The sequence below is a fragment of the Danio rerio genome, chromosome 7 (assembly GCF_052040795.2).
Source record: "Danio rerio strain M-AB ecotype USA chromosome 7, GRCz13ab, whole genome shotgun sequence".
NCBI classification, from domain to species: Eukaryota; Metazoa; Chordata; class Actinopteri; order Cypriniformes; family Danionidae; genus Danio; species Danio rerio.
The window spans coordinates 9664554-9676722 of NC_141027.1; the positions used below are offsets into that span (position 1 = coordinate 9664554).

Genomic DNA, 12169 nt, shown 5'->3' on the forward strand with positions numbered 1-12169 from the left:
TTTGTGGAGTCATCGCAAAGTAGAACCATGACAGATGGAAATGTTATCATTTGCATGGGTTTTCAAAGAGATTCAAGAGAGTTTAAAGCAGTGGTTCTCAACTGGTTTGGCCATGGGACCCAAATTTTTAATAATCTTTAATAATTCCAAATAATTTCAGGAATTATAATTAATTTGTATTTATTTGTTAACACACATTTTAAGCACTATTTTTAGCTAAAATAGACTGTCGGATGGTCATCATAACCAAAAAAGTACATTTGAAAATTCATAGATAACAACAATAGCCAAAATAGTATTCAAACTCATTTTAACGTCAATCGCTTTTGGTGCTTCATGCCTTTTCATTAGTCCTTTTTTGTTCCAAGATTTAGAATAAAAGTTACTTGTTTTATATTTTCTCTTTTTAAAAAACAACACAGTAGCAAAAGATGACTTTATTAGATTGTATGATTTCTTGCAAAGCTGGATGTGCAACTGGCCAAAACTGATTAGCTGAAGTCACACTAAAGCGACAGCCGACAGAGGATTCCGCCTGGTCTTAAAACCTTTTTCAATAGGTTATTTTCACCATTTATGATGGCATATGAGTCAAAATTGGACAAATGAGCTCATGTATGGGACAAATTTTGTACCTTTGTCGATGAGGGGTGGGTCTTTTCGAACCCAAACACCCCCTGGCTATGGGCCTGGGAATGGCCAAGACCCCTCTAAAACCGGCCAATAAGCTTAGGCTGGTTTAAGCTGTTTTTTTGTTTTTGTTTGTTTTTTTAGCATGGAAGCGTTTTGTGCTCAAAAGAAAATATTTTAAGGGAAGTTAACTAGTAGCCACTAATTACCATAGTAGGAATAGAAAAAAAACAATGGAAGTCAATGGTTACCACTTCGAAGTCTTCAAAAATATCTTGTGTTCAACACTTATTCATTCATTTATTTTCCTTTAAGCTTAGTCCCTTTATTAATCAGGGGTCACCACAGCGGGATGAACCACCAACTTATCCAGCATATGTTTTACGCAGTGGATGCCCTCAAGCTGCAACCTACCACTGGAAAACACCCATTCACACACCACACTATGTACAATTTAGCTTACTCAATCCACCTATAGCATGTTTTTGGACTCGTGGGGGAAACCGGAGCACTCGGAGGAAACCCACACCAACACAGGTTGTGTTAAACAGAAAAAAGTAAATCAGATAGGATTGGAACAAGTGAAGGCTCAGGAAATTATGACAGGATTTTAATTATAATTTTGGGTGAACTTTAAGAATTGGCTATAAAAAAATTATATATTATATATATATATATATATATAAAATTGTCACATTTAGCCAAATTAACACACATTTAGTTTAATCATGTTATCACAATAACAGGGCGAGTTCTCATTATGGAAACAGAAAGGGGTTTTCAAACATCTTTAAAGATTTAAACAATTCAAGAACTTATAAACTTATAAATTAACTTTTGAAACCAAATACCAGAAAAAAAGCCAACACACGTCTTTACTTCAAACCTCAAATTTCTCTCACTGAGATTTCATTTAAGACAACTGACTTGCTGAAGTTGCTGAATAATTCGTTTGAAAAGTACAATTATTTTAACACAATCTCACGCACGACAAGCTACATTTATAATTGAGGTAAAGTTAGTTTTATATTCGCATATTCGTTCAGTGACAACTTGTGACATGCTCCCTAAGTTGTTTACTATGGTACTTTGAATATTCGATCTGAAATCACGAGTAAACATGACAACATAGCCCTATTTATTTGAGCGTGAACAATCTTGAAGACTACTTCGAGTCATCGGCTGCTAATATGATTCCACCGTGTAGAATTTGCAAAGAACACTTCTCTGAAATTATATTATTAACGAGAACGAGTGTGTAACCATAAAACTAACTCAATGCATTTCTAAACAAACCTACCTGCGTGCACGCGCGTTGCTGCAACGCGTCGGATACAGTGAGACTTTGCGCTTGCCAAGACAAAATGATAAAACAGTGTAGTGTACTTACCACGTAGCTAGTTGAAAAGAAGATATCTTCATTAAAACCGCGAAGTAAAGCGACTGGCCGCGAGAGGTTTCGGTTTGGCGGATTTCACAGACTGGTCTCTGCAGATTTCAACTTCCTGATCTGTCTGTCTGCGTCCCAGTGCGCGCGCGCTTCACTTTAAACCTCACCGGGACTTTCCACACACTCCTGCTGTTTCAGACAATTATATTGAATATCCTACACATAAACCTCATAAATCTCGCTCTCACACACAAGAGGTTCTGCTAGACATTATTAAATAACTTTTGTTTTTCCGTGATTTGTATACACTGTGACACATACACTCATCTCTGAAGTGTGTATATATAAAGTTATTTAGGTCACACAAAAAAAGTTATATATATATATATATATATATAGATTGATTGAAGTCAGAATTATTAGCCCTGCTTTGAGTTTTTATTTATCTTTTAAATATTTTCCTAATGATGTTTGACAGAATAAGACATTTTTCACAGTATGTCTGATCATATTTTTTCGTCTTATTTGTTTTATTTTAGCTAGAATGAAAGCAGCTTTTAATTTATTAACTATTTTAGGGTCAATATTATTAGCCCCTTTAAGCTATTTTTTCCCAATAGTCTACTGAACAAACCATCATTATACAATAACTTGCCTAATTACCCTAACCTGCCTAGTTAACCTAGTTAAGTCTTTAAATGTCACTTTAAGCTGTATGGAAGTGTCAAAACAGGGTGGCTAATAATTCAGGGGGGCTGATGACTTATGACTACTGCTATATTGTGATGACTTTAACTATATATATATATATATATATATATATATATATATATATATATATATATATATATATATATATTAGGGTTGGGCATCTAAGCTATAATGCCGATCCGATACGCATCTCGATACAAAGAATACGATCCGATATATTAGCGATACATTTGTGACATATTGCGATGCAACACGATACGATTCACACCCATATCACGATACGATGCGATATTTCAGCACTAACTAATTAAATCAAGTTTATGAGATTATGTAAAAGAGGATGCTGTGCCATTGAATGAGTTTGATTATTTATAAACCAAGCAAAACCAAGACTTTTTTTTTACAAACTGGCTCTTCTCTCAGAGCCAGAGTGTCAGTTTACAGTAGAGGGCCATTTTAGAACCTATAGCACATATTATTTAAGTATTTTCAAGATAAACAGAATGTATAAGTGCAATATATATTAAAAAAATATGTATATATTTGCACTCTTTCAACATAAATAAAATTAGCATTGCACAACAAGAATTGTGATTTAACTTTTCAACTATGAAAACAAGTTTTACAAAGATATATTTTGCCACTGATTATTCAAAACTTAAGGTGGTGAACTAGCAGTGTTATGCTGCTTTGAAACATCACTGTCACTGTAAACAACAGGCTAATAAAAATATAACAAACCAGCAATCTTCTTGCTGTGAGGTGGTCAAACTACCCACTGTGCCACCGTGACACCCAATTATTTTTATCATTATTATTATTAATATTATTATTATTATTATTAAATAAAAATTAACAGGAGGAGGCGTTTAAAACCTTCGTTCTCCGTGACACTAGGCTGAATATCTTTGCAGATGAACAATGCAATAGCATTCGTTATTGGCGTAGAGCGAGCAGAACTGTTGCGCATGGAAAAAAAAAAAAAACTTGCAATGCTTTTCTCACCACTTTTGGAGCTGGTTGAAGCAGTGCGAAAGCCGGGGATGCAGAAACACTGGAAGATGCTTCCACAACAACACCGTGGCGCCGCTTCAAGTGAGATATAGTCATACTGCCCGCGTATTTACAGATGCGCGGCACATTTTGCAAATTGCATCTGTCCTGTCATGTCGTCCATCCTTAAATCCATAATGTTGCTTGCCATACTTTAGATTTAAAACTCAGTGGGGAATAAAATGTTTGTTTTGCTTTTCGCGCTTTCTGAGGGCGCACCACTAGCTTCATCCGCACACCTGATACACTGAGTTGTAGTGTGTGCACATCCGCAAATCCGTTGCTAAGGCTTACTTTATGTAGGTCGATTAAATTATGCGCCAAAAACAGGTTGACAACACTTGTTAATAAATAAAAAATGCATTCTATATTGAAAATATAAGCTGTATCTCGGAAAAATCGATGCATCTCGCAAAAACCGATGCATCTCGATTTGCTTCCAAAATTTCATTCATCCTCTGCTACTCAACCGATGCACTCGCATCGTGAACGCGCATAACCGCGTATCGATACATATCGGTTAATCTTCCCATCCCTAATATATATATATATATATATATATATATATATATATATAATTTTTTGTTTTTTTCATCATTTTGTTTTTATCGCAGTTTCCAGAATTACATACAGGTTGGTTTTCCACATTGGGTACACAAAACAACCAAACACACCTGTAGGAATTCAGAAATTGTAGAAATAAATGAAAATATAAATAAAGAAAGAAGTACATTAATTCAAGGAAATTAGAAGAACAATACACTCATTACAGTTTTGTATACCATCAAAACAAATTCAGATAATACTGACTTGCTGCTTGTCAATTAAAATTCAGTTGTGTACTTATTTTTCAGCCCATTTTGTGACACCCAGTCTAAAATTTTCTTCCTCCCTGAACTATACGTATGAAACTAAACTAAACATATGAGAAATAAATGATACCGATTTTAACATAAAACATAAGTTTATAGACTTTATAGAGTGTGCTTCATCAACTTTGTCTCTTTAGTTTCAAATACACTGATTTTTAATAAAATTTATAATCTTATATTTTTGTAACATGAAAGTAATTAGGACCTATTTAAAATATTATTATTTTTACCCTTGATTCTCTTTATGTATTGCTATTTTCTTTGTGTAAATGTAAATGTATTAAAATGCTTGTGGAGGCTGTGGTTTGGTTTTATTCAGAGGGGCAAAAATTGCTTTATTGCCAAAGCATCTGCTGTGTTTACATTAAACAGAACATTATAAAATAGCACTAGTGACGCATGCAACAACAAAACAAACACACACAATAACTAGCAGTATATTTAACAAGCAACAATCTAGGATAAAAAAAAATACTAAAAAAAGAAATGTTAATAAACAATATATTTAACAATCATCATTTAATGATTATTTATAACAATGTGGTGTTTGTAAGAGCAACACTGATGTTTTCATTGGTCTCCAAGTAAGACACAATCTGTTTTTTTCACCTAATATATATAGATGTTGTGTTTTGTTGTTTAACAATGTAAATTCAAGGTAAACTAGCTTCAATTTGGGGTAGAATGTTTCTCTGATGTGCTGATAGTTTGTGCAGCAGGTGAGGAAATGTTGCCAAGTCTCCAACTCTCTCTGGGTTGCCAGTTCTGCTATTATTTGCCCTTCTATAGACGAATTACTGGTTTGTAAACATTCAGGATGCGAGCGTAGCAATTTTGCAGAAAAAAAAAACAGGAGCGCAAGCACTTACATCGAGGGAATGACATCCGATGTGGTACAGAGTTTGTTGTTGTCTTAGAAATAAGTTATATTGATTGCATATTTTATATATTATTTATCTAATGCTTTTAGCGTTGTAACATGTTTACACCCAGTGATAAGCACAGTTATTTGGCAAAATTAATGTTAAAGTGAGCGCCGTTCGTATGAACGAAATAGTGCTTCTATCTTAATTAACAGCTACCATCTTTTATGATTCACAAGTGTATTCCATTTATTTACGGTAGTGAATTGCATTATTGAATGTTGCTCTTTGCTTTGACGACTTTTAAAATTCATACGACAAGTATTGTCGCATGCAGAAATTTCACAGAAATTGGCGAAAGTGAAGAATTAAAAAAAATTGAGAGAATCTAGGCTCAGTTGGGCACCACCATTTCTCCTCTGGACAAACGTCTTGTGCAGAGCTGCAGTCTAGGCGCCGGAGGCTGGAAGCAGGACCTCTGCGAAGACTCGTCAGTCCCAGTCTCAAGCCTGGTTTATACTTCTGCGTCAAGTGACCGGCGTAACCCACGGCGCATGCAACGCGCGTAGCTGTGCATTTATACTTCTGCACGCTGTCTCTGTTGGTCTGCGTTACACTTCTGAAACGCTAGTTGGCAGTGAGGTGTAAATGTTTCTCTGTGACGAGTTTCTTCGCTGCTGTTTTGCTTTTCCTGAACACTTCCGGGATGTACAAGTGGCTCAAACTCGCTCATTTTGAGGCAGGAACCGGCGGACGTGCAAGAATTTTAATTATGAGGTAAATGCAAAACAAAACTTTCCATCCGGAGCTCCTTCACGGGACTCCACACTTGTAAACAATCGCTCCATCAGGCTCGCACCATTCACGCAGCTCTCTGTCCCGCCCAGACTCGTCAGCGCTACTAAGCTGACCAATCACAGTGCTTGCGCTACTCGTCGTTGCGACGTGTAGTTACATTTTTTGATAGGTGCACGTCAACGACGCCGACGGCGAAGGGCTATGCGTCATCGCCGTAGCATACGCCGGTGTTTGACGCAGAAGTATAAATCAGCCTTCATGCTCTCCACTCCTCCATGACCACCGCAAGAGTTGCTCAGGATACGGCCTGGTCCAGGATTATGAAACCTTGGGATCATCTCGTCGCTGGTCTTGGATCGAATCAGTGGTGCTGCATAGTTTGAGGGCCTCGGGATTAGTATCCCCAGGTGGAAATAGATAATAAAGAGAATAATTAGCGTAGCTGCTGTTCATAGTGTATATAAACAAGATGCAGAAACCTGTGTGGGGCACATTCATGTATCACACCGCTAAGTGATGCACTGAGTGTATGCTTTACTAAAAAGATAGATCTTTAATCTAGTTTTGAATTGAGAGAGTGTGTCTGAGCCTCAGACATTATCAGGAAGGCTATTCCAGAGTTTGGGAGCCATAAATGAGAAGGCTCGACCTCCTTTACTTGACTTTGCTATTATAGGTACTACCGGAAGCCCTGAGTTATGAGATCTTAAAGAGCGAGTTGGACTGTAGCGAAAGAGAAGGTTGCATAGGTAAACAGGAGCTAGATTATTTAAAGGTTAATAGGTAAGAAGCAATATTTTAAATTCAATACGAAACTTAACAGGCAGCCAGTGTAAGGAGGATAAAATTGGGGTGATATGATCATATTTTCTAGACCTGGTAAGAACTCTGGCTGCTGCATTTTGTACTAGCTGAAGTTTGTTAATAGAGGATGCTGGGCAGCCAGCAAATAGAGCATTACAGTAATCCAGCCTAGAAGTCATAAAAGCATGGACTAGCTTTTCTGCATCTGAGATGGATAGCATACTTCGTAACTTAGCGACATTTCTCAGATGAAAGAAGGCAGTTTTTGTGACAGTGGATATATGATTTTCAAAAGTTAAAATGCTGTCTAATATGACACCCAGATTTTTTATAGTAGAGCTAACGCTAACTTTGTATCCCTCTAATTGTAGATTGAGTTGTTAGATCTGCTGTGAAGAGGATTTAGGCCCAACAAGTAATAAACCAAAAACACAATGGCAAAGTCACTTTGTCTACACCTACTGTAAACCTGACCTATGAAAATACTATATAAGTACTTTCATAGAGACCAAGTAGAATCAATTTATACTAAAACATTTTAAAAAAGAAGTTGCCCAGTGGCACAGTGGGTAGCGCTGTTGCCTCACAGCAAGAAGGTCCCAGGTTAAAGCCTCAGCTGGGGCAGCTGGCATTCCTGTGTGGAGTTTGTATGTTCACCCCGTGTTCGCGTGGGTTTCTTCCGGGTGCTCCAGTTTCCCCCACAAGTCCCCCACAGGTGAACTGGGTAAGCTAAATTGTCCGTAGTGAATGTGTGTGAATAAGAGTGTATGGCTGTTTCCCAGTGATGGGTTGCAGCTGGAAGAGCATCCGCTGCGTAAAACATATGTTGGATAAATTGGCGGATCATTCCTCTTTGGCGACCCCTAATTAATAAAGGGACTAAGCCGAAAGGAGAATGAATGTTTGAATGAATTTTACAAAAAGACAAACAATGAATTCATATGGATTTATATTTATTGATTCATTGATTCTGATTGGTTTCAATCAATAGCTATTTAATAAGTCAAAGTAAGCAATATATTTTAAGCAATTAACATCAAATCACCTGTCATAAGGTGTGTAATGTACATTTGGAAAAGGAGATCGATTTTAATGCTTGTCATGCATTAAAATATGCAGGGAAACACATATACGGTGCATCATTCAGCAGATGTAGATATGCTTAAATTTCAGGCTGAGATCATTAAGGCAGGATGATTTAATAAATCCCATCCAAAAGAAATTTTTTACACATTACAGACTATCCTTGGTAACATATGTTTGCGCTTAGCTGCCATGACACGAGACGTTTAGGTAGAATTAAACATTCAAAGCAAACAAAAAATGCAAATCTTGCGTGTGTTTTGTTGTAAAACAAGCAACAATGTTTTGCATGTGAATCTAAAGCAAAAACCCTACAAAAAGCACAACACGGATATATATATATATATCTTTATATTAGTAAATATTGAGAGATGACGTATGACTATGATCGATATTAAAACATTCAAATTAAATACACATAAAAGGAGTTTTCTTTCAAATCTGTACAGCACATCTACATGAAATAAACAGAGTGACGGTGAAGCGAGAGTGTGTCGATCCGCGGTGTTTGTCAGATCACAGTCTGAGCTGCTCGCTGAGTTTGATAGTGATGGCTTTGACCTCGGTGTATTCCGCCAATGCATATTCACCCCTGCAGGAACACACACACACACACACACACACACACACACACACACACACACACACACACACACACACACACACACACACACATGCAATACACAAACACACAATCAGTGGTGTAAACTACTGTTTAGATGTCTACTTTATGATGACTGAAATCACCAAATCACCAATCTCTGTCCTGGAGCCGGTGTCCCTCCAGGGTTTAGCTTCAACTTGCCTCAACACACCTGCCTGGATGTTTCAAGTACACCTAGTCAGACCTTGATTAGCTTGTTCAGGTGTGTTTGATTAGGGTTGGACCTAAAATCTGCAGGACACCGGCCCTCCAGAAATAAGTTTGGTGATCACCCCCTTAGACAATCAGTAAATGCAGAATACACAAATTACAGAATACTACGTTTTCACCAAGTGGTATCCTCCCGCTTTCCCTCAGGAAGCCAGTACGGAAGCAAATGAAACTGAAATTCATCGAATGTCCGCTAGTTCTGGCTCCATATAGAGCAAATTTCCATTGACCCTACTGTTGAAATGGCCAACTCTACAGCAGAAAAAAGGTGTTTACAGCCTGGCACAAAAAATGATTTTGGTTCATAAAGCTAATATTACCCTTCATAAGAACTGTGAGGGGGGTGAATTTTTTTTACAACTCATCCGTTTCCTTTATATTAGGTTATATTAAGTTTGCATAATTAAGGGCATGGCCAGTTGAGTGACAGCTAGGTCTCGCTGGTCGCCGTCACTTCACCTCAGCTGATTCCAGCTGATTAGCTGCTGAACTCTGCATTTTCATCGTATTTTTGTTTTGTTTTTATGTGGCTTTACACAGTCAGTCGCCTTTTGGACTTATTTCATACAATTATCAAATGATATGGCATGCTGTGTGCACCTAATTGTGCTCACATTGCATTCACGTGTCCTCCATTTCCCAGGTGAGTGAAATTATATACTTATTCACCATCTCTATACATGTATTTGTTTTATTTAAGATCATTTATCGTTTATATTTATATTTAGAGCTGTAATGCACTCCAGAACCTGACAGATTGATTAGCTGTAGGCTCTAGAACAGTCATCTGAAGTGTTGTCATACAGTGTTCTGCCTGGATTTCATCAATAGCCCTGCATTTACTATCACAAACTATATTTGAAGTGTTTGGAAGTGATTTGCGTTTGAAAAATGTCATAAGGACTATGTTTAATGGCTCAATGTATTACAGTAGTGTTTTTAAAAGTTTCTAAACATTTCATTAATATAGTGTACAGCCAAGCACATGCGGTCAGAACACAAACGAGTCGCAGATAATGAAGTATTAAGCGTTCTCCCATAGGAAAGTCTGTCTACGCAGAATGCCAGCAGGTATCTGTAGCTCCGCCTCTTTGCCCTTATTTGGAATGCCCCGGTTGGTGCATGACGTGCGAACAAAATAGCGACGGTGGGCCACGCCTACTGGTAGCTTCTTTTGGGTTCTTCAATAAACCTATGGGTGACGTCACGGATACTACGTCCATATCTTTTACAGTCTATGGTTTTCACACACCAATTAGTCTGCGGCTCCACCTGCTGGACACTCGTAGATTTAATCATCTATGCCTGAGCATTACCATTTTGACATGGCTAGATTTTTGCAACACACATTGTAAACACATCAACCTGCATTCTGTCGACATATTATAGGTGCATACACTCACTGGCCACTTTATTAGGTACACCCGTATTTCAGAAACAGCTGATCTACTGGGATTTTCACGCACAGCCATCTCTCGGCTTTGCAGAGAATGGTCCAAAAAACAGAAAATATCTAGTGAGCGGCAGTTCTGTGGGCGCAAATGGAGAGAGGTCTGGATGCAGACCTGCTGCAGTGCACTCTGAGCTGCATCCAATGATTTTTAATGCGCTCACCTAACCCCACCCCTAACCCTACCCGTCACAGTGACGTCACTCACGGCATTGAATGCATTGTGTCTGCCATTGCATCGCTGAGTGAGGTGACATGAATAAAATCATTGCTCCATATAGGTGGAAGTGACGAACTGCAAGCCTTACATGTGTATATCAATTATATATCTCGTTTTGGAGCACACTAGCTTATAGATATCTTAAAAACGAACAGCACTGATACTAGCATCTAAAAAAATTTATTTTCATTTCATGGGACCTTTAAACCGCAACTAACTGAACTACAGAATTTTACGTTTTCAAACACATTGCATGTAAAATTGATCAAATCAGTCCTGTAACAGTTGAAGCTTCAGCACTCACAGCTCTCGGCCGTTTCCAGACATCTTGTATCCTCCGAATGGAGTTTGAGCATGTAATGCGTTGTAGCAGTTCACCCTGCAGAACAAACAAACATGAGCGATGGACTTCAGATGGACAACACACACAATACAATACCTGTTCTGACACTGCTTCATGCCATTTTTGCATATATTTGCTATATATAACTCAAAAGACACTATTAATAGTGAATAATTCCTTCTTATACTTGATCAGTATTTGCAAATGTAATTTATTAAAACTTCTGACAGCTCATATTTCACCATCTACTAGACCAGTGGTTCTCAAAGTGGGGGTCGGGACCCACCAAGGGGTCGCTGGACAATGAAGGGGGGGTCGCCTGGTGATTTCAAAAAATCTATTTAGATTTAATAAACCATAAGAACTACCATATTTTATCCATAACCTACTAAAGAGAAAAAATAGTCGCTTATAGTTACTATATAGTTACTATAGTAGCTTACTAGTTCTGTTGGATTTGAACCCCTGAGGTAACTACATTATATTAAAGACACACCAATAGCATCAGATGCAGCAGCTTGACTTTATAACACCAGGTTAAATGTTCCGGCCCGTTTACAGCACTGACATCCATGAAAAAAATTAACGAAGAATAGACTTCAGTCAATTGGAGTGTGTGCGCCATTGCATGCAAGGTTTCTGTATTTATAACCACCTCAGAAAATATTGGGGGTCGCGGGTCACTGGCATTGTCATTTTGGGGGTCGTGGGCTGAAAAGTTTGGGAACCCCTGTACTAGACACTTCATACTTTTGGGTTAGAGAGGTAAAAGAGCTGTGCAACTTTAAAATAAATGTTTATGAAAGTACTATGGGGTGGCACGGTGGCTCAGTGGTTAGCACTTTCGCATCACAGCAAGACAGCAAACACACTGGTTTGAGCCCCAGCTGGGCCAGTAGGCCTTTCTGTGTATAAGTATGTGTATCAGGCTTTTTACGTTCCTTTATAGCACATGTAGCAAATTTGGGTCCCAAATTGGGAGTTAAGCTTGGGTTTTACTATCAAAATAATAATAATAACCTTAATTTAACCAGGTTAGTCAATTGCATTTACAATTGTCGCTTTTCCACTATCGTGC

General features: G+C 37.9%; 3 protein-coding genes across 10 annotated transcripts in view; 1 reads left to right on the forward strand and 2 right to left on the reverse strand.

The window, feature by feature from the left end:
- lrrk1 (leucine-rich repeat kinase 1) overlaps nt 1-2150 on the reverse strand; it is a 198839-nt gene extending 196689 nt beyond the window's left edge. For all 8 annotated transcript variants that reach the window (XR_015495050.1, XR_015495048.1, XR_015495051.1 and 5 more), the window contains exon 1: nt 2021-2150. The gene's annotated coding sequence lies outside the window, so the exon portion shown is untranslated. The remainder of the gene's footprint in view (nt 1-2020) is intronic.
- Nucleotides 1-12169, forward strand: part of pcsk6 (proprotein convertase subtilisin/kexin type 6) — an 884625-nt gene that overhangs the window by 669680 nt on the left and 202776 nt on the right. The window lies entirely within an intron of this gene.
- The window catches only part of aldh1a3 (aldehyde dehydrogenase 1 family, member A3), an 87336-nt gene continuing 83541 nt past the window's right edge, over nt 8375-12169 (reverse strand). Inside the window, 2 exon segments of the mRNA NM_001044745.1 lie at nt 8375-8796; nt 11053-11127. Of these exon segments, the coding sequence (NP_001038210.1) occupies nt 8721-8796; nt 11053-11127 (151 nt within the window). The 3' untranslated portion in view covers nt 8375-8720.